The 22,837-nt window shown below is 41.0% G+C and overlaps 1 protein-coding gene across 1 annotated transcript in view; it reads right to left on the bottom strand.

The window, feature by feature from the left end:
* Positions 1-22,837, bottom strand: part of LOC140246545 (uncharacterized) — a 69,313-nt gene that overhangs the window by 26,057 nt on the left and 20,419 nt on the right. The window contains exons 15-28 of the mRNA XM_072325887.1: positions 19,583-19,801; positions 17,798-18,096; positions 16,290-16,563; positions 14,909-15,027; positions 14,078-14,255; positions 12,995-13,223; positions 11,268-11,393; positions 10,509-10,639; positions 8,843-8,913; positions 7,660-7,846; positions 5,171-5,385; positions 4,167-4,291; positions 1,304-1,480; positions 330-467 (exon numbers count right to left, since the gene is read on the bottom strand). Coding sequence (XP_072181988.1) covers positions 330-467; positions 1,304-1,480; positions 4,167-4,291; positions 5,171-5,385; positions 7,660-7,846; positions 8,843-8,913; positions 10,509-10,639; positions 11,268-11,393; positions 12,995-13,223; positions 14,078-14,255; positions 14,909-15,027; positions 16,290-16,563; positions 17,798-18,096; positions 19,583-19,801 — 2,488 coding nt within the window. The remainder of the gene's footprint in view (positions 1-329; positions 468-1,303; positions 1,481-4,166; positions 4,292-5,170; positions 5,386-7,659; positions 7,847-8,842; positions 8,914-10,508; positions 10,640-11,267; positions 11,394-12,994; positions 13,224-14,077; positions 14,256-14,908; positions 15,028-16,289; positions 16,564-17,797; positions 18,097-19,582; positions 19,802-22,837) is intronic.

The raw sequence follows: 22,837 nt of genomic DNA, 5'->3' as shown, positions 1-22,837 counted from the left end.
CATCACTTTTATCATCAACTGCACTGTCTCCTAATAATCATTCCTGCCATTACAAACAAGTTATACATTATTGCCATCTTCTTTTTTCTTTTTTTTTTTTTTTATATAGAGGTGACTCCTGTCATAACAAAGGACATGAAGATATAAGAAGATGACTTTGGGACCTGAATTTTTACTTCGTTGTAACAAAGTGGCATTATTATCATGGCGTTTCTTATCAAGGGAGCGCACTTGATCAGCATCTTTGAATTCCTGCACACATCATCGTCGTCATCATCGTCATCATCATTATCATCGTCGTCATGACAACAGCCATGTGGTCAACCCACCTTCCCAGGTAGTCGTGAGCGTTCTCCAGCAGCATGAGGGAGCGAGGCAGCATGGGGACAGGGCTCGGAGACCGGCTCCTGTCTGTCCGCTCGCCGCCTCCAGAGGGCGTACTTCTAGCTGCGGTGCGATCCTCTTCACTGAATGGATGGAGGGAGGGGTGGGAAGGAAGTGGGGAAAAAAATATTTGCATATCGTCTGCTGAGAATGAGAAGGGCATTAAGTGGTCTTGAACACTATGGGTTTAGTGGCAACTTAATGCCCTTATCATTCTCAACCGACGATACGAATATGAAGGTGGCTTGTGAGCTAAACAGGTTGAGAGAGTAAAAATCAAAAGTTATGTGATACTGCACTCTTGAACCGCTGACTTACATGAATGTGCAGATGAATATATCAGCAAGTGATTTACCTCAACACACGTCCTTTCCAAAATGAAACAACCTGTTGGCGGTTGTAGTTGTAGCAAAAAGCTTATCATCGCTGGGGCGACAAGACCTCGTATCTACCAAATGTCAAATGTGTCCATTCATACAATGTGCGGTAGGCCCGTCAAGATGTTCAACCAATGACATATCTTCGGGAGTTAAGCTATCCCGCATCGCATCGGTGAAACGGCTCTACAATGATGCTTTGTTTATTAGCGGTACTCAGAATCACAATACTGTATACGGTGAATATTTTGCGAGATTTTTATTTTCGCGAATTTTGCAAATCAAAATATTGGCTCTGATCACGCTATGAATGTGACATACACATAATTATACATTTCTCCGTTCGGTACAGGACTCCATGATTGCGAATTTAACCAGTCGCAAAATCGGCGGTAAGTTCCGATTCGTGAAAATGTAGACTCGCTAAATATATGGCGTATACATTACTTCATGCAGACAAGAATCGGTTTTCAGTCACCAGACCACCCTCCCAATGCACTACGGTAGCTACAGTCCTCCATAGTTCACCCTTTAGTGCTTACTATCGGATGATGTAGTACAGCACGATCCACGCCATCACGGAGATTGTATTGCTGAGTTCATTGACCTCGGCGAGGGCCATGGACCACTCGATGATCTTGATGAGGACGTTGACGGCTTTTCTCAAGGTAGCGGCACCCTCACAGCCGAGGCAACCGATCTCGCAAGAAAGGAATGCCCTGAAATAGATCGAAAGAGACGACTTGCTATTAAATCAGGAAGGGAAAAAAACATTCAGATGAAAACTGCCAATGCTAAAAAGGACTTGCGTTGCTATTGAAAGTCTGTGGGACGATTTACAATGTAGTTCACATATGAGCGTCAGTTAAAAGTTTTTTCCTCTTCTTTCGTGGCAGTTGCCATCTTAGAATGGATGAGAAGAAGTACTGAAATTTGCACTTTTTGTCGTTACCATGGAAACTATTTACACTGTACTAATAGGCTGCATTGCTGCATTTTTCACTCATATCTATATGGGCTGTCCCTCGGACAGGACATTAAATGGAGGTCCTGTGTGTGTTAGCCACGACACACGCCCGTAAAAGATCCCGCTTCATTCATTCATCGCAAAGAGCAGGGTGCCAACCCAGTGAAGTGGTCCCCCCATCCAATCCGCAAAAGTAAACGGGCAAATGATGCCGACCCCTCATGGTTTGTCCCAGGTGACTAGCAATAGTCTAATGCTATCAACCAGGCACACAGTGCCATAAGCTTGAATGAATCTATACAGAGCACATTAAAATAACTACAGCATCTTTTGTGTGTGTCTAAGAGTGTGATGGGCTTGTGGCTGGGATGTGCTGCGCACTACAGAAGAAATAAATAAATCATCTGGCTTTTTTCATTATGACATACAGTGTAAATGGTATCCCTGGGTACCAAATATGACCGTGCACCTCAAAACGAACATAAAGTCGCACACACTGATTTTGCGTGAGGACTGAAAATAAAGTGAAATGCGTCAACCTAGCCGAACTTGACTTTTCCATGTTTTCTGAAAGAGCGGGTCTTCTTTTACATTATGCTAAAATTTGGTATCATAAAACGGGTAGAAAAGTGTGTTTTTTAGCAGTTTATCTCGAATATTTTTGGTAGAATAGTGTGATTAGGTGTGTCTCTAGAATCCCTTTTTCATTTCTGAAAAACCTTGTCCACACTCTTCACTTTCAACTCTAATAACTTTTGAAAGGATAGTGCTACTGCTTTGAAAGTTGGCATTAAGTATGGACAGAATGTGTTAATGAGGCATGCCTAATTTCAGCTTAACCTGATAATCCCTTCATTGTTGTTACTCTGGTGGTTTACTTCCTGTTTTTTGTCCCATTCGTCACACAGCCAGCACGGTTTGGTAAAGATTAAGCGCTTGAATAGACATTGTACTTCAGAGCCTCTTTTCTCAGTTCACACTTTTCCTGAGTTTGTGCTTTCTTTCCAATATTTAGATAGGTTAGGAGAGTCCATTTGATTTGAGTTATACATCATTTTAAAGCTTAAAGTCTGCTCTTTCAGAATATGGCCTTAACTAAAAATTCATGTCTGGCGACTTTTTGTTTGTTTTGAGGTGCAGGGTCACAAATAAAAATCGGCCATTTTGTTGAATTATTTATTTTTTTTAAAAAGGTTGTACCCTGGAAGCCAAAAAGAGGAAAACATTTTGGTGCTGGAGCTAGCGCACGCTAGCCACTGCACTGCACTACACTGCACTGCACTGAAGCACACGCTATTGCTAGCACAGCGTACCATGCATGCATAGTATAACATGCAGTGGCATGGGAATGACTATGTACACCCACACACAGTGCATGTATTTTTCTCTGGCTGTCTTCGAGTGGACATGAGGTGGCGCTACACAACGCGGTCACCCCGAGGTACCGTAGTACCCCGGGGTAACGCGTGATGCATCATATGCGACCCGCTACAACACAGGGATCCTAAAGTCACTGATGGCTGAGCCGAGAAAATCGAGTTTGAAGTTAGATCATCAAAATCAGTCAAAACTATTGGTTTTCTGTTTTTGCATAATTTTGTAGTCTAATGTATCGTCTATCATCTGCCGAAATTTTGAAGTTAAATGGTCAAAGGAAAGGCAAGAATATAGCGTTTTTCTGGGCCATGATTTTCTGACTTTCATCAGAACAGAAACGTGTCCAAAGGATTTAGCGCCACAGCTGGACTCTGCCCCTAGCAACGTTGGAGTGATCTTATTGGTCAGTGCATGGCATCCTGCTTACTGCATAGACCGCTGGCGCTAAGCTTGAATGAACATCGTGGAGGTTACTAAGAGCATACCTTTTATTGTCAAGCGGTGAAAACTGTCTTGCCTCCCTTCAATCATGATAGCGTCGGGAGGAAATCTTTGAAGGCGGTTTTCTCGAAACGCTGATTTCCTAAACCACTCGATATGCGCTGATAAAATCATCGATATCTCCACAACCGAGTACATTCATGAGTCATGTTATAATTGGAAGAGCAAGGGAATAATATCATGTCATTTTCAGAAAATTGCCCTCCCCCGACTTTCGGATTCTTTTGTTGTCACATATTGTCTTTAGTGATCATGAAAAACAGTCCTTTTCTGATATTATTCAAAATCAGATTATTGCATATCACAAGCTACATGTAGTTTGCCGTTGTGTATATTTCATTTTTTCTGGTGGTAATTCGCCGTACGGTGGTAGTGGTGATGGTGGCAGTCACTGGTGATTGTGGTAAGGAGCAGAAGTAGCACACACAGTATCATAACTCTCAATACTATTGTCATTGCAATCAACACTATTGTAATACTATTTCACAAAACATGCTTAAAAAATAACAAAACCAACAAGACTAGTTTAGAAAGAGACAGAGTGAAGAGCACAAACTAACTTTTCAAGGTGACCAAGGAGTTTGTTGAGGGTCTCCAACCAAAGGGCGTGGCAGCTCGGTTGCCCTCCCGTCTTCCGTCCTTGCCACGCCTCAACAACACTCAGGATACCGGTCAGGATCGCCTCCTGGGTAAGGGGGAAGGGGGAAGGGGGGGTTAACAAACACCACAAACTTGAGGGCAATTTTTCACAACACTTACGTGATCCTGCACCATGAATGTCATTCTTTTCATAAATTCTATTCCAGTCTGGGTTCAAATTTTGGTGGTGGGCCTGTAATGGAGAGCAAAGCCGCGGTTGTTGGATGTCTCAGGCAGCTTGTGGCTATGCACAGTTTACATTTGTAGTTCTTGACTCTTTACATGCCACATTCACACACCCAACTCAGTCGACAGCTTGCAAAGTCTGCACATTTTTGATCAAATGCACAACTCTGCCCACACCATTTGATATATCGTCAAATGTCACATTACAATGAACGCTTCACTCGTGATTGTATTCCCCGCACATGTAATTTGTGTGATGCCTGGTGATTGAATAGCAGAGTTCCATAGAGGTTTTCAAGTAAATGCTACTTTTCTGTTGCGGTCATGTCTACAAAAGTTGTGTCTCAGAGGAATGGATAATACATAATGTAGTTACTGGCTATTTGGAATGCTTAAATTATCATGACAGTGGTGTCATAAAACTTACATCGCAGTTTAGCCTGGAATTTTCTCTAAAAACTTTAAATTGTTCATGGCATGTCTAGCACAAAATGTTTCTATAGAGAGTCACATGGCTTTGAAAAACAGAATGTTATGCAAAGGCACTCATGTGTTGTTGGCTCAGAATAATGTTGCACACAGGGGGTTTACATGGTAGCACAGAGAGTTAACTGAGTACACCTTTTCCTCTGAATGGGACTACTATGTGGTTGCTACAGGCAGGTGGACAATAAAGCTGAATCAATGAATGAAGAAGTATTGTACACTGTAAGCAGACAACAGAATTTGATGCTCCCACCTTCCAGTCCTTGAGAGCTGCCAACGACTGGGCAAGGAGGAGGAGCTGGGAGCAGCGCTCTGGCGTGCCCTCGGGCCGAACCGGGCGGGGCACGGACCGGAGGGACGGGCGGAGCAGCTCCACCACCTTGGAGTGGCTACCGGCCGCCTGGAGGCGCTGGAGCTGGTCCAGGGACTGGCATCGCTGTAGGGATTCCATCTCAGAGCTAACACTTGCTGAAAAGAGGTAAAAAAACAAAAGACAAGCAACAGTCACAGTGAGTGAAGCCCTAACAACCAGTCACATATAAACACAGATCCTCAAGGATCTACACGATGATCCGGGGAATTCCGGGATAGTTTCACCCTGGATGGAGTGTCGACGAGTGTTGATGTGACTGTAAACATGGTATCAACACAGCAGCTATACCGCTAAGGCCGGAACAGCACAGCATCTACACGGCATCCACACAGCGCTTACACGGACCAACATGGCAGCTACACGGCAGCTACATGGACCATCCAGGATTGCTCTGTCAACACGGCAGTCCACGGATGATGCCACATGTTGTTGACCTCTAAAAGTTGCTGTGTTGGCCTTCCAGATGTCAAAGGATGCCTAAGGCGTCAACATGGATTTCTCCCCGGATCAGATCCGCGGTGATCCGGCATGTCTATATGACTGGGGCTTTATCTGATATTTTCCAGAATGAGGTCACAGACATTTTTGCCAGACGTTATTTTGGAGCTTTGACACTAAGTCTAGTGTAAGTGCGCTAAAGTCTGTCTGATTGTAATATTTCTGCAAGGCGTTGAATTGCTGCCCAACAGTGATTCACAAAATTTGTGAAAATGAGGTGCTTGCAAAAGTAATAGCCAATAAACTATTTAAACAGTATTGCAGATTATGACCTTAGAAGATGATAGCAAACTTATCGGGGGGGGGGGGGGGGGCTCCAGGGGACATGGTGTCCATTTGAAAATTATATTACACTTAGGAAAATACCCGCCAAGCTTTTAGAAAATTTGACCCTGAAATTGTAAAGCGATGACCCCGAACTTTGTCCCATTCAACGGGGTCACCCCTAGATCTGTCAAATTCGAAAGTGCAAACACTGATGTATTTACTCAGTGCATTCCTATTTTTCTTTCTTATAGATACTCCAAATTGGAAGCTCTGGGATCCCCAGGGCCCAAGGAGTATGACTTCTTAACCCACTGAAGACTAGCACTGAGTATACTCGAGCAGGTGTCTATGGGAAATGTGTGTTATAGCAAAATCAGCTCATCTCCAACAGGTTAAAGATAATAAAAAGTTTTGGTACCTCAAAAGTTACCCTGAATTTCCTTGTCTGAGTTTGTGTTTCAGGTTAAAGTACCTTTCATATAACTAACACTGTGAGACTTACTCGCCCCAAAGTGCTCTCATGTCTGAGTAATCATGCAATAATGGTTTCGTACCAGAGCCGCCGCCGTACGGCGGCGAGGTAGTACACGTATTGTACGAAACCATTCTTGCATGATAACTGCGACCAGCAGCCCCATACGCATAGCGTAATGGGGCTTCGCATTGTAGCATTCAGGATCATGACTGATGTAGTATCGCGGGTAAATATCAACTTAAAATCCAAAAATTTCTTCAATTTGAAGACTTACCAGTTAAGTTGAAGTATTGAAAACAGGCTTCGGGCAACGTTTGGTTCTGCCAATAGTCCCTTTCTGTTCGAATCGATGACTGAATGTGACTCAGTCGAGAGGACCTTGGGAGAGCTACATACACTGATTACTATGGCCAGCGCATGCGCACACAAACATCTTATCCGTTCAGGGATTTGAAATTTGTGAGCATGTGATGTGCATGCGCTGGCCGTAGTAATCAGTGTATGTAGCTCTCCCAAGGTCCTCTCGACCGAGTCACATTCAGTCATCAATTCGAACAGAAAGGGACTATTGGCAGAACCAAACGTTGCCCGAAGCCTGTTTTCAATACTTCAACTTAACTGGTAAGTCTTCAAATTGAAGAAATTTTTGGATTTTAAGTTGATATATACCTGCGATACTACATCGGTCATGATCCTGAATGCTACAATGCGAAGCCCCATTACGCTATGCGTATGGGCCTGCTGGTCGCAGTTAACTGCATGATTACTAAGACATGAGAGCACTTTGGTACGAGTATGTCTCACAGTGTTAGTTATATGAAAGGTACTTTAACCTGAAACACAAACTGAGACAAGGAAATTCAGGGAAACTTTTACAATTTTTTTTTTTCAATATACAGTTAAAAATGCAAAAGTTTCAAAATTTTCTTCTTGCTGTTTATTCAAAGCAATACTCAGAAAATTCAAAGAGAGTGACCCACTTTAAATTGTGGTACTCAGACAAAAGAAAGGATATTGTACATGTGTATATTAGCAGTGTATAAGACCCTTCACTTATTTGTTCCAAAACAGTGTGACAAGCGAAACAACACATCAGTAGTCCTTATCATCATCAGAGATTGAAACTTACCGATGGAAATGAGTCCTCCATGTCGGACATTTGGCACCAGAACCTCCACCTCCACCGTCTTATGTGCACCATCTCCACCACCCGCTTCTGTCTCCATCTTCTCCTCCTCCTCCTCCTCCTCCTTCTGCCCTGTCTCCGGGCGTCGCCCCTCCTCCTTCTCAGCCTCTCTCCTCAGGACGTCTCTGCACTGTTACATCACAAGGAGAAGGCCAAGGGAAGTTTGGCGGAGAGTACTATAAAAGTGGATATTTTCGCGCGACTAATTTTTCGCGCTTGGCCGTGTAAACAGACTTTCGCATGTTTTTAATTCCGCGGATTTAAGACATGAAGTACTGGAACATATGGCACGCAAAAATATTCACATTCTTTTATTTTTTTGTGCTAGCTTCTGGTTGCGCGAAATGCGTGAAAATTACAACACCGCGCAAATTTCCACTTTTACAGTACTCTACGTAATATGCTAAATATTTTGCAAGGCTTTTATTTTCATAAATTTCTCGAGTCGATTGCTATTCACGAATCTAAAAAAATGTGAAAATATTAACTCAGACTTTCACATCAATGCGACTTGCATGCCCACATACACATTTTCACTGCATACTACACTCCATGATAAATTGTGAATTTAACTATCCGCACAAATGTCGGGACTAAAGGATAAAGCTGTATAAACAGGATAAACAAACTCCATCAATTTGTAGTTGCCATGGTGGCACTTTGTGCTAATGCATACAAGAAGCATGTAAAACAGATCTATAAGATTACTCGAGATTATCAGAACAGTAAAATTGCTGGATATGTTGACTTTGCGAGATGTTGTTAACAGACAGAATGACCGACTGATGTCAGGTGATGTCAACTAGTGTATATGCCAAATATTTCGCAAGGTTTTACTTTTCATTTTTGCGAATTTCGCGAGTCGGGTGCTATTCGCAAAATTAAAGACACGCGAAAATACTGACTCTGATCCCAATATGAATGTGACGTGCACGTATAAATTTTTCCATTCAGTAGTGTGCTGCACGATTGTGAATTTAACCACTCGCAAAATTGTTGGGAAGCCCCGATTTGCGAGAATTTAGACTCTCTAAATATATGGCGTATACAGTAACTGACTGTACCCCAACACCGTCCTGAAGATGCACTACTTTAATACATCTTGCATGACAGGGTCACATCTTACCCTCAGGAAGGCGTCCTCCGCTTGCTCCATCTGACCAAACTGCAGAAAGTAGCGAGCTCTCAGCCAAAACACTGTCAAACAAACGAAAACTTTGTGATCAATGTACACCTGCAATCGTACACAGATACATTTCATTTTTGGATCATATACACCACGTAGACAACTAATGGATATGCTGTATATTTCACAAGGTTCTCATTTCTCACGAATTTCAGAGGTCATCTGCTACTTGCGAACTTAAAGGGACTGTACAGTACTGGTTGAGGTAGGGATTCATGTTTTGAACATTCCTAAGTGAGATAATGAAAAGCTTCTTATGAAATATGGAAGAGCATGTAATTTTAAGAAGGATTCAACATTTATTTGATGAAAGTTGGTTTTCAAATGGCTGAGACATCCAAAAAACTGCTAATAATAAAAGGCGACGTGCCCCAACTTTATTAGGATCTCTTTGTTTCACCTTGTTTTTAGATATCTCAGCCATTTCAAAACCGATTTTCATCGAAGAAACTTTTGATACCCCTTAGAACTGCATTCCCCCTTACATCTCATAGAGCGGTTTCTGAATATCTCGCAAAATGTTAAAAGCTAAATCTACACCTCGACCAGAACTGTACACACCCTTTAACAGCACTCAAATTCATTAACTCTGACCTTGACATGAAAGCAACAAACACAGGTACATGTCTCCCTTCACTACTGTACTGTACTCCACGATCCTGAATTTGTCCACTCAGAGAATTGTCGGGAAGTCCCGATTTGCTAAAATTAATGGCGTATACAGTACTCTTCATGGCCCGAATTCACGAAGGTGGTACAAATGAAACCATGGTTTAAACCATGGACAAAGACTGTAGTTTTTTATGGGGCGCCAAGTATCACATGACCTATTTCATTACGAAATCAGTCATTTCGTAATGAAATAAACATTTCGTCTATTTCGTCGATGAAATACGACGAAAAGACTGATTTCGTGACAAAATAGGCCATGCAATACTTGGCGCTCCATACAAATTGTCCATGGTTTAAACCATGGTTTCATTAGTACCACCTTCATGAATTCGGGCCATTGTGGCTCAATGAACTGCAAACTTACCTCTTGTTGGTACCACTAATTAAAAGAGTGACCCTCTGGTGCACTTGGCATATCGAGGTGCAATTACCCTGCAGGTATTGTAGCTATCTTCCTATGGTACTTAGAATATCATACCACAAGAGTGGCGCACTGGCAGGTGTAACACAGCAAGCTGCAGAACCACTTTTTACAATTTTGGCATGTTCTGCACACATCATTATCTTTCTTTATGATTTTAATTTCACGGTCTTTAAGTGAACATGCCAAAGTATTATTCATAATGTTTGAACGCTATTTAAATGAGCATTGCCTATCCCACAAATTATTAGCACTCCAATTCACCTCTACATGAATTTGTGTATTTCATATTGTTGGGTTTTTTAATGTTTTTTATGTTGCTGCTGTTGTTGTTTTTTACAGTAAAAATTGCACTACTCACAAACTTTGCATTACAAGTCTCAAGTTTCAAAATATTACATGTCCATCTGGAAAATAAATGGCCTGTGCAGTCAGGTATTAATCTCCAGTAACCTCAGTGTACCATTCGTTGTTCCCACACCCTATTCTACGGTACCAAAGGTAGATCTTTACCTCTAGCCGGTACCATTGGCCACATGTCCGGTAGCATGTATTCCATTAGAGTGAGTTCCTGAAGGTACCCCATGTCCTCATCATGGTGCTCACCCCATTTGTGAGAGCAGACAGGGGCGGTCGTGCCAATCCTTTATGGAAACACAATGAAATAGAAGGGGAACACAGGTTTAATGCAGAACACAACTCTATCCCTCACCCAAAGTTTTCTTTTCCTCATCCTCTTTGTGTTTATGAGATTTCTTTTGAATGCACAATTAAATAATTATCAAAAAATTAAAGAGCTATAATTGACTTCAAGACACATACTTCTTTAACATTTTGAATGATGGTCTTTTCTGCAGGCCAACCTTATTGCTTTCTCTCTGGAAAATGTCCTTTCATCCTTTTTTTTCAAATTATCCTTCAATGTTTCCTACCCGTTCATCTTACTTTTTGTTCTTATGCGGAATAGAATGGTGATGATAATATAGGATAACAATAATGCTAAAATGATAATGATAATGATAATAGTAACAATGAATGTACCAGTAACATTACTGGATGCCATAAAAGATATGATAGATTTTGTTGCTGATATCAAAACCCTTGGCACTTCCTTGACACAAGTTCAAATCAGCTCAAACTTGTGCTGATTTCTTGCTTAGATTCTGTGTTACTTCACGGAAGACAATTCTTAATTTATAATGCTATTGATTAACTGTCCCTCTTCAGAGTAAACCAGTGGTTGGTATAGCGCCCTCTACTGACAGAACTCACATGGATGGCGAGGTGCCCATTGCATTCCCGTTGGTTCGGGAGGAGAGGCATTCATCCAGGTTGAACTCCGTTGCTAAGAGACACATCAGACTGGTTTCCCTGACGACGGACTCATCTTCGTCACAGCTGAATGAATTTTCATGACAGAAATGAAATTCCAGACACACAAATAAACCAGGAAACGACAAAGATACAAGTAAATCCGAATAAAACTTACAATATGGGGGAAAAAATACATGAACAAGCAATCACTGGCTCAGATATCTTGTGTATGTCAAGCAAGAACTACAAACATGGATGGAATCCACCCGTTTTTCTCTCAGGAAAAGGGGCACCGTTTTGTCTCTCATCATTATGTTAGCTTGATAATTCATGCCCATCAGATCAAGAAAAATTACAAATAGTGTGAGTTGGGAATTGCAGTTTGATTAAGGAATGAAAACTACAAGAGCATACAGACTGCATGAAAATGATTGATCCAAAAATATATGAAAATAAAACAAATGAGACAATAAACAAAAACAAGAAATGTCGCTACGGCGACTGGTGTATGCCTCTGCCATAATGCATGGTTCTCCTAATAGGTCTATAGTACAATGTCTTGACAATGTGTGATGAAAGTTTCACACAATTGGCAAAATATTAAAATGACAGGTTTGCCACAAATGTGCTGAATGTTCACTTTCCTAGAACTAGGTTTAATTGGATGAATGATTAAAACGTCAGAGTGCAGGTATTTGGGGGATCTGATGATTTTTACTTGACTTTTGACCCTTTTATAAGTTTATGCAATGAGTAATTTTCAAGGTATTGAGAAAAAGTACAATTTCAGTATCAAATGGTAAAATAGTATTATCTAAACCTGGCCTTTGACCTTTGACCTCACAGTTCCAAAGAGAATCACTGTTAGGTAGAACATGCATAAATATGTAAGTTTCATGATAATACCTTGAGTTACTTTTGAGATATGGAGGAAGAAGTGCAAATTAGCACTTTCACTTGACCTTTGACCTTTTGACCTTTGACCTTTTGGCAAGAAACTTCCCACAGAATATATATTGGGTTATACATGCATACATCAAGTTAAAAAAAAATCCTTCAGGCATTGCATAAATATATGGAAAGCAGTGATATTTTGAGGAGTTGACCTTGACCTTTGACCCATGACCCCCAACTTCCCTAGATAATCACTGCCCATCGGAACATGCATATATACAAAGTTCCATAAAGATACTTTGAACCATTTGCGAGATATGGAGAAAAACATGAAATGTCAACCTTTCTTTCACAAAATAACCTGTGACCTTTGACCTTTGACCCCGTGACCCTAAAATCCAAACAAAGTATTATCCCCCCAGGATATACCCTCATACCAAGTTTGATGCAAAACCACCTCAAGGTTCTTGAGATATCGACAAAAACAAAACGGGACGGACGTACGGATGTACAGACGTACGGACGGACGTACGGACGGACGTACGGACGGACGGACGTACGGACGGACGGACGACCCGAAAACATAATGCCTCCGGTCACTTCGTTGGCGGAGGCATAACAAAAAGATATGCAAAAATAGCGAGACAAACAAAATCTACATTACACTTGAATCTTGGTGTTGCAATTTTACGTTGCAGAGTAGTATGCTTGTCATTACCATAATAGCTTTGTATTTGAGAAACTGTGAATGGCCTTGTGATACTGTCGGCTAAAGAGGGCTGATCTCTCACCAAAATAATTCCGGTAGACTGGTGTGCTTTCTCAGCCTCTTGTACACCTCCAGGAACACACCAGCCAGGCCGCTGGGCCACCTGAGATCGTGTCTGGCCACCAGTCTCTCCAGAAACCGGCTCATCACATCAACGACGCCGCTATTGAGGCGGCACTCCGCCAGGAAGGACAAGACGTCGTCCGTTTCCGTAGAAACGAACACGTCATCTCCGCCTCCCAAGGATCCATCTTAGAAAGTGGCAAATAAGAATAGGATCCATAATATATCATTCATCTCCCCATGCACAAGTCATATATTGTTGCTGGGGTGACAAGACCTTGTATCTGCAATTTTGGTGAAAATGACTATTTTGGATTAATGGTCAGATAATAAATTAAGTGATGTCCTGTCCAAATCCTAGCTGTCAAACCCCCCAAAATGAAGCCACCACGGTATGTCAAAGGAAAGATTATCCATTTGCTATAGTGCTTTGGCTGCCATGTTTTTTTTGCTTTCCTGAACATTTGCCATTTTGTAGATACGAGGTCTTGTCGCCCCAGCGACGATACAATAATATCAATGCAATGATAACATATTGATTCAAAGAGCGAAGAACATAAGCACTGATTACATCAAGCACATGTGCAGAGATATCGATTTCATAGTTAGGGTATGCATAACGTTTTGAAAACACACATTTCCAATGACAAGACACCATTCCATTCTTTTTTTTTTTCTTTTTTTTTTAAGGGGGAGCACAAAGATTACAAAAAGTGTTTGTATTGAAGACGAAAATTACATAATGTATAGACAAGATACAAACAAAATTTTGAATAGCAGGGACCAGTATAAATCACATGTACATTTGCTTGTTTGAAAGACATGCAACATCTTTCACTGAGGACGTACAGAAAGGCACACTTTCCCAGGTAAGACGAAGTTTTAAAATTTGAGTCGACTAACCAAAATCAAAATGACACATTTTGGTCCATTACAGATAATCTTATTCCGTGAGTTTTTGTGTGTTTGGAGCTGGGTGGACACACATACTGTATGTAACTTCAGGATGATGAGACAAACCACGCTAAGCCACACGACTCACCCGCCTTCTTCTGGCCGTCGGCTTTTGTCGCCGATGCCTCACTCGCCCTTCTGAGATCGACGACGCTTTCATCCTCCTCGTCACCGACTTGGAGGGAGATCGGAAGAAACTGGCGCAGCACCTCGGAGTAGTTAATGATCTCCTCCTCTTCCTTCTTCTTCACCGTCGTGTTTCGGACCTTGAAAAAAGGAAAGCCTTGATGCATGATACTATAACAACAGAACTTTTTGTGTGCACGGAATTTTGTTGGCAAATTTCATGAGCCAACATCCGTGCAAGTAAAACACACGCATAAGTGCTTGTCTACACCGGGCAATGAAAGCTAGTGGCAACTTGTACAAGTTTCAAGCTGTAAACATGAAGTCGTCTCCAATTTGTGAAATTTTCACGGCAAGAATGTTTCCGGTTTTACGATAGTTCTGTCTGATCTGGACAAAACACTTCTGTTTTTGCAACAGATTAACAACGGGACAAAAATCTACATTTGCAACTCTGCATCGCAAAACCAACAAAAAGTCGCCAGACATGGATTTTTAGTGAAGGGCAGATTCTGAAAGAGCAGACTCTAAGCTTTAAAATGATACACAACTCAATTCAAATCCTAACCTATCTAAATATTAGAAAGAAAGCTCACACTCTTTTGATGACACCAAACTTAACATATAATGTAGAAGATGTATATACATGTAGCTCTCTCAGAAAACATGAAAAACTCAAGATTGATTTGGTTGACCCGTTTCACCTTTTTTGAGTCCTCACATAAAATCAAGGGGTGCGGCTTTTTGTTGGTTTTGTGACGCACGGTCACATTTGGTTTCATCTCATGCTTACTCGTGCTGATCTGCGCTTGCCCGGGGCTGGCTCCTCCCGATGCAGCCTCTTTCTCTTCGGGCCTCGCCTGCTCTTCTCCGACTGTCCATCCTCCGTCTCCATGGCAACCAGATCTAAAGCTGAGTATAGATACAACGGGGAAATTGAGTGGTTTTGCATCTTTGGAGAGCAACTTTTCTAGAACAAAAAAGTTTTCTGCTCATGAAAGATGATTTCCGCTAACAATTACTTCATAAAAGCAATGTCATCATCATCACCAAAATCAACATCATCAGCATCATCATCAGCACAAATCACCATCATCCTCATCTACAGCATCAACATCACTATTATCACTATCATCGTTAGCATCACCACCATTATCATCATTACCACAAACGTCACTGTCAATATCATCATCACAATCACCAGCACCATCAACATCATTACTATGAGTATCATCAGCAACAGTATCACAATCATCTTCAACACCATCATCGTCATCATCATCATCATCAACACCATCATCATCATCATTCCTATCATCCTCATCACCATCATAACTATCATCGTCACCAAAATCATTATCATCATCATAATCATCATTAAAGTAAACATCATCAATGTCAACACCGTCATCATGATCATTTTCTAAAATCCCTCGAACTAAAAATTGACATCCGCCTAATAACTGATGATGCTTCCAAACCCCCATGCAAATTTGACAAATCTCTAGCGGCCTGAAATACACATGCTGGACTTGGCCAATTCTTCGAAATTTGCATCCTTCGGAAATTGTTTGCATGCCCCTCAAAAGTAGGCCAAAGCCTTTCACTGCCACATGTTGTAGAATGAAGAGACAAAGATTCTTGCTTCGTTTATTCATTCCAATAAAAGATCGGTGGTTACAAAACAGACACACACAAACACACAAATCAAGATCAAGATGAAATAAATGATATAATGGAGACAAACAAAATTAGAGTTTACATATTTGCGCTATCAAACAGTTCATGGAAATGAAAAAGAGAACTAGAGAAAAGCCTTGAGGCCTTGTTTTTATTATTGATGCTGTTGCTTCTGTTATTAATATTATCATTATCGTCAACATCACTGCTGTGCTTAAAAACTATAATGTTTGTAACGTTGAGGGCGCAGACCCCTTTATGTAAAATATTGAGACAACCGATCGCCATGTTGGACCGAATGGAACCCACAAGCAAAGTACACCGTAACTCATCGAGTTATTTGACAAATGTCATTATTCGTGTGTATATAACAATCATTGCTATATAATAGTCTAATATAAACCTTTTACAGTATTATACAATGTATGAATGATATTTTAGATTATTATACAATGTATGAGTTTGATATCGAGCTACGGTAAGAGGTCACTGACCTTCCGACTGTCTAGGGCGGCCTGGCTTCCTTTTGGCGATGGTGGTGGTGGGCGTTGAGACGGGAGTGGGGTCAAGGATCAAGTTAGTCTCTTTACCAGGCTGCTGAATGCTATCCTGGCTGCTCCCCGCGGTACTGCTGTCCAGTTGGCCAAAGTGCGGCTGAGCCTCCGAGGCGGCCAGACTGGTGTCTTGGGTCACTAAAGGATACTCTTGGGTCACCGATGGACATTCTACGGTGCTGTCAGGTTGTCTGGAAGCCGGCTGGTCTTCAAGCTTTTGGGAGAAAAGCATGTGCCAAAAAAATAAGTGCTTTCAGTGCAGTACATTACACATAACCATATATCTCTAGATTCTTCGTGTCTAGTTAGTGTTTGTTTGTTTGTTTTGTTTATTTCCTCTTCCATTTGAGAAAATGGCTGGATAGCCCATATTCGGCTGCACTAGCTGGTCTTCCATGGGGTCCAGTTGGATGTGAGGCTAGACTACTTCCCTGGGTTATGCACCCTGGGATATTTTACGTGCATGAGTTGTGACTCTCACACATGGGAACCTCCATTTTATGTCTTATCCGAGGGACAAAGTGTTTTGCCTCTTACACGGGGATGTTATAATTATGCACAACATTGCTCAGTTAGACCTGGGAATCAAACCCGCGTCCTTTGGATCTGGAGGAAGACGTGCTATGTACCGACTGAGCCAAAACACTAAATCACCAGCCTGTGGCTTGTGCTCCAATTGGCATGAAAGCTACATTGCATTCTTAGCTGATTAGTTGTAATTACCACAGATGTCTGGAAATTTAATGTCTACAAAGAGAAAATAAGCCAGTTCGTAATTAGCTCATGTGCACATTGGTACAAATGACCTTTCTTTTTTCACAGTTGGTTTTTAGGCACTTCACTCATATTCAAAGCAACATAATGCATACCGGTAAGTTTGCCCGGCGTAACAATTTATGGAATTCGTGTTAAACAAAAACTGATCTTGCATAGCGAGATCAGGTGGCCAGAATGGTCTGTCAAACAACCCTCGGGGAAATATCCATTTCTTTGTTTTGTATTGAATGCATTAAAACATGTTTATATTCGTATTGTTAAATACCAGGTTTGCTGTCAGGTGGATGTAATGGCAAGTATCATTTACAAGGATTGCATGAATAATCATTATATGACAGATGCTTATCTCCGTGATTTTAAAAACCATCATGCGTTTTGGTACCAATGACCTATTTCTGCTCATGCGCAAAGTAGAACTACGAACTGGCTTATTGATACCTTATCCGCCTAATCATTATCAAAAATGGATGAAGAACCAACCTATAGCATCATAGCAATAAATCTGTGAGACTTGATGGGTTAAAAACATCACCAAACAAAACAAGACTTATTCTTTTTTTGTTCCGTCTTCACTCATTAGCATTCTCTTGCTTACAATAACTGTAGTCTAATACTTCCTCCGTGACAGAATTTCAGATAAAGAACCATGTTTCTCAAGTGAGTACACATACCTTCAAGGGCATGTTGTTGTCCCCTTGTCCACCAACACTGCCTAGTGCTTGCAGCACTGTGCCACCCATAGCGGTTGTTGCCTCAGCGTTCTGATCCTTCAGGAACGCCGCAGCTAGCTGCTTCAGCGTCTTGGCCGATGACCCTAGGGTCGACTCTTCCTCAACCTCCATCTTCAACGCCTTCTCCTCCCCAGCCTCTCTCTCCTTCTCCTTTGCCATTTTCACCCCGTCTTCTTTCTCCCCGTCAACTCTGGGCCCGTCTCCTCCCGGTGCAGGTTGGTCAGTGGATGGCATCACTTCTGTAACCATGGAGACCAATAGATAAGGATTTTGAAACTCTCACGATCCCATGTTTCAAATGTATGCATTTCATGTTAGCCAAGCTTTGCCAGTAATTAATCTTTGAAGGAAACTTCAATGATTAACAGTTCTGATTCTAAGCTTTTCTTTTTTTTTTTTCTTTCATCAAAGATGATGATGACTATGATAACAACTACATCACCAACATTACTACTACTACTCCTACTACTACTACTACTACTACTACTACCACTACTACTATTACTACTACTACTACTACCACTACTACTACTACTACTACCACTACTACTACTACTACTACTACTACTACTACCACTACTACTACTACTACTACTACTACTACTACTACTACTACTACTACCACTACTACTACTACTACTACTACTACTACTACTACCACTACTACTACCACTACTACTACTACTACTACCACTACTACTACTACTACTACCACTACTACTACTACTACTACTACTACTACTACCACTACTACTACTACTACTACCACCACTACTACTACTACTACTACCACTACTACTACTACTACTACTACCACTACTACTACTACTACTGCTACTGCTACTACTACTACTGCTGCTGCTGCTACTACTACTACTACTACTGCTACTACTACTACCACTACTACTACTACTGCTGCTGCTACTATTACTACTACGTAACTACTTTACTAATAATAATAATAATATTAACAATAATGAGAGAATTAATAATAATAAAAAAAAAAAGAGGGAGCAGAAAGAGTAGGACCACATCAACAATGGAAGTACTGGAATGGGCCACTATCTATATCAGCATCAGCATCTGCATCAAAACACAGATTGGGGAATTGAGAGACTTATTCCTAAGATATATCTTCAGTAGTCTTAACCTACATCTTTTTCATTATCAATTCTGCTGCTAATTTTTAGGACCCAATCAGCAAACATCGGCTAATACCGTCAGAGCTCCGCTCAAAGACACTTCTTCAAGTGCATTTAAACATTCTGCACTGATGGCCACTGGTTAAATCTATTTCACTGGTCAAAGTGACTCGACTTATCTAGCATCCAGCTGGAGCACTTCAAGCTTTTACCCTCCACCCCGTGAATACTGATCACATTTTACATATCTCAAATGAGCCTGGTGTCGACGTGCTTGGTTTTCGGCCAGCTTCATTTGCGACTGTTGGCACTGATGCAGGGCTTGACACTAACTTTTTTTTCTCTCTCTTTCTCTGGCGGCCCGTTCAAGCCACTAATATCATTCCATTTCAAATTTTGGTGGCCTGATTTACTGTATAGAAGGGACCATATCAATCCATTTCAAATCCTAATTGCTCGATCTGGCCACTGAAAGATATTAAACCTTTTCGGAAATTTGGTGGCCCGTCATCAATTTTCGGTGGTCCCGGGCCAGCGGGCCATCACTAATGTCAAGCCCTGGCCCAACGGGCCATCTCTTCACCTGCTGGGGGACGTTGTTCTTGTTCTCCAACCCGGTCATCCTTATCCCTCGGCTTGTCTCTCTCCGTCTCGACTCTGCCCATCGAACCGCTTGGCTCCATTGCCACATCCTTCTCACTGTCCTTCTCCGAGGGTTTGCCAGCGGGGGACTGTACGTCCATGGCCTCCAGAGGGCGGTCCACCATCTCTGGCTTGGCCGATGAAACCCGTGTGTTGTCCTCTACAGGAAGAAGCAAAGGAAATGAAACCTTTGGATTGGAGAGTCCTCTTACAAAGCACTTTGACCATCTAATCTTTGTTTTAGGTTACCTTTTCTTTGGATACTTCAAACATTTGTGACCCGCTACAACAAAAGGATCCTAAAGTCGCTGACGAGCGAACCAAGCATGGCCCAGAAAAAATGCTATTTTCTGCCCTTTCCTTTGATCATTTAGCTTCGAAATTTCGGCAGATGATAGAAGATACATTCGACTACAAAATTATGTAAAAACAGAAATCCGAACATTTTGACAGATTTTGGTGTTCTGACTTCAAACTTGATTTTCTCGGCTCACCCGTCAGCGACTTTAAGATCCTTTTGTTGTAGTGGGTCACATTTCATGTTACACAATTTGGAAATTCCCCCTAAATTCAGTCATAAACTTTGCATGGTAATTGACCCTCTTTTTTTGTACTAGAAAAGAAAATAATAGCACAGACATGTACATTGAAAATGTAAATAAAACATGTTGTAAACTAACTTGTGAATTGAAAAAAAGAATAATGCATGAAACTCACATATTGCCTAATATTTGCTTTTATATCAATGAACGGGAGCTTTCTATTTTTTTTTCTTCTTTGTCATTCCATATAACCTATTACTAGTAGTTTTTTTCTCATAGATAAGAATTGCCATCAACTTACTGTCAGTGAATACCTGTCTAATGTGTGTGCTTTATCCTATGTGAGTTGTTAAAGGTTTGTGTAATTCCTCTGAATGTTTCAACAGATATTTGGCGCTATATAAATGATGTTTCATCATCATCATCATCATCATCATCATCATCATTCCTATCGACTGAATTGTGCAACACATAATATTAGTGTGCTAAAGACTGTGTAGTGTGTGCATGGATTCATGGGTGGCCCGTTTCATTCATTGCACATTCAGGGTATATTCGAAAACCGTGAATTGCAACGGTCAGTTAATACATGCATCGAAGCATACTGTATTACTGCCCCCCCCCCCCCCCAGGAAAAACGCAGTATCTAACATTTTTGGCGATTTTCACTTTTTTGCATAAATATAGTCAGTGGGCAATCCTTCTTCATATGACATATTCAGATTTTTGAAAAAATGTTTAGAAAGCCACTTTTCCGTAACTGCCAAACGCAGTATCTACACTTAACTTGCACTTTCCCCAAGGAAAAACGCAGTATCTACATGATGAATATTTCCCCAAGGAAAAACGCAGTATCTACAAAGCTAGTCTTAATTACCAGACACTGTTATTTATATATGTGAATACTTTGCCGGTTGTTCTGTAATTTGAACGTAAATTATTTTCTTTAGATATACTTGCTCAATAATAAGACATAATGTTCAAAATATCTAACCGAAACAATACTGATTAGTAAATATTTTGATGAGATCGTGATCCTAATATAAAACACAGTGTGTGATTAAGACTAACCGAGTGCACATTAAACAATACAACACAACACTGACAGCTTGCAGCTAGCTGCCCTGATGCAGCTGTGCAGCAGTCAGCACAGGGCCCGGCTAGTCAGCATACAGTGGGAGTGTGTACTTGGAATAAAACAAAATGTTGTCGTGGGAAAAATTACTCGTGAGCCTAGCCCTCAAGAAAAATTTATCTGCAGATAATGAGTAAGTTATTCAAAACTATTTCAATATTGAAAGAATAAAGCTGATTGTTTGTCACACGAAGCGAAGTAAACACAAATGCATGTTTGTCACACGAAGCGAGGTAAACACACATGCATACATTTGTGTTTACTTCGCTTCGTGTGATAAACGATCAGCTTTATTCTTTCATATTCTACCTCAATGATGAACATTATCCGTACTATAACTTGTTGTGAAGTAACTTTGTTAGGCCTAGACCCTTGTCAAAATTCCTCAGGCTCCGAATCCGAAAGTTTCTTCGAAAGGCAATAGATCTAGGCCTATTTGTGTTGTATCGGATAAACGTCAGGTTATGTAACATGTTACACCCTCCCTTAGATCTAAGTCTAGGCCCTAAGTCTTTTAGACTTGTCTAGACAGTAACGTTTGAGTCTTGCGTCTCTTTTCTAATGTTAGACTTAACGTTAATCAGAACTTTCAGGGTCCGTATTCTGAAAGTCTAAAGAAAGATCTAGTGTAGGACTTGAATAGGCCTACTCTAGGGCAGGCCTGTAGTAAGAAGTCTAAAACTTAACCACTTTTTAGAATCCTAAGTCTAGTGAAGTGTCAATGTTCAATTATCTTCTCCATACCATACTGTCTTAAAATTAGAGAGTTGACAATACTATAGATTAGGGTCCATGTGAAAAATACCACGTACCCACGGTAAATGGACGAAATAGAGACAGTTAAGAATAAGTTGTATTATAATTCTTATCGGATCTAGACAGTGTCTAGACCCTAGTGAGACTGGGTTGCGTAAAATGCATGCATGATCCCATGCTGCATGCTACATAACTTACAAGTAAAAAAAGTTAGGGACCTAGGGCCTACATTACAAATTTACATGACGTTAAACTTAGTTTCAATCCAGAAGGAATAGGCATAGAGAGCGGATGTCACTTCATTCTAGACCGGTTCTAGATGTATTTTTTTTTTCTAATCAAAGAGTCCTGGCTCGTGTAGGGCTTAAACCTTCTGCAGTTCTAACGTTAGGCTATTTTTTTTTTTTTTTTCTGTGAGCATCGTGCATGTATAGCCTGAGGCGGTAGACTCGTGTAGCCTGCTACGTAGCCAGCCTAGAATAAACGATATAAAAACTAGACCTAGTCTAGATCGATCTAGGTCCAGACATCCGATTTAGATTTATTTTGGTCTAGACAGACTGTAACCTAGACTGTACAGATCTAGATCTAGTATTCTAGATGCTAGTTAGCGGCTAGGCCATGTAGCATCACATTACAGCCCTGGCAAGCTTCATAACACGTATCGACGTAACGTTAGGCCTACAGCAAGATCTGTCTGGGATACACTTTTAAGCAAAACGTTCCAAGAACGATCTGTTATTTAATAATCTTATGAAGCCTG

Source organism: Diadema setosum, chromosome 3 (assembly GCF_964275005.1).
Source record: "Diadema setosum chromosome 3, eeDiaSeto1, whole genome shotgun sequence".
In the NCBI taxonomy this organism is placed as follows: Eukaryota; Metazoa; Echinodermata; class Echinoidea; order Diadematoida; family Diadematidae; genus Diadema; species Diadema setosum.
Note: the sequence above shows the minus strand (reverse complement) of the source record. Positions and strands in the feature narration are given on the sequence as shown.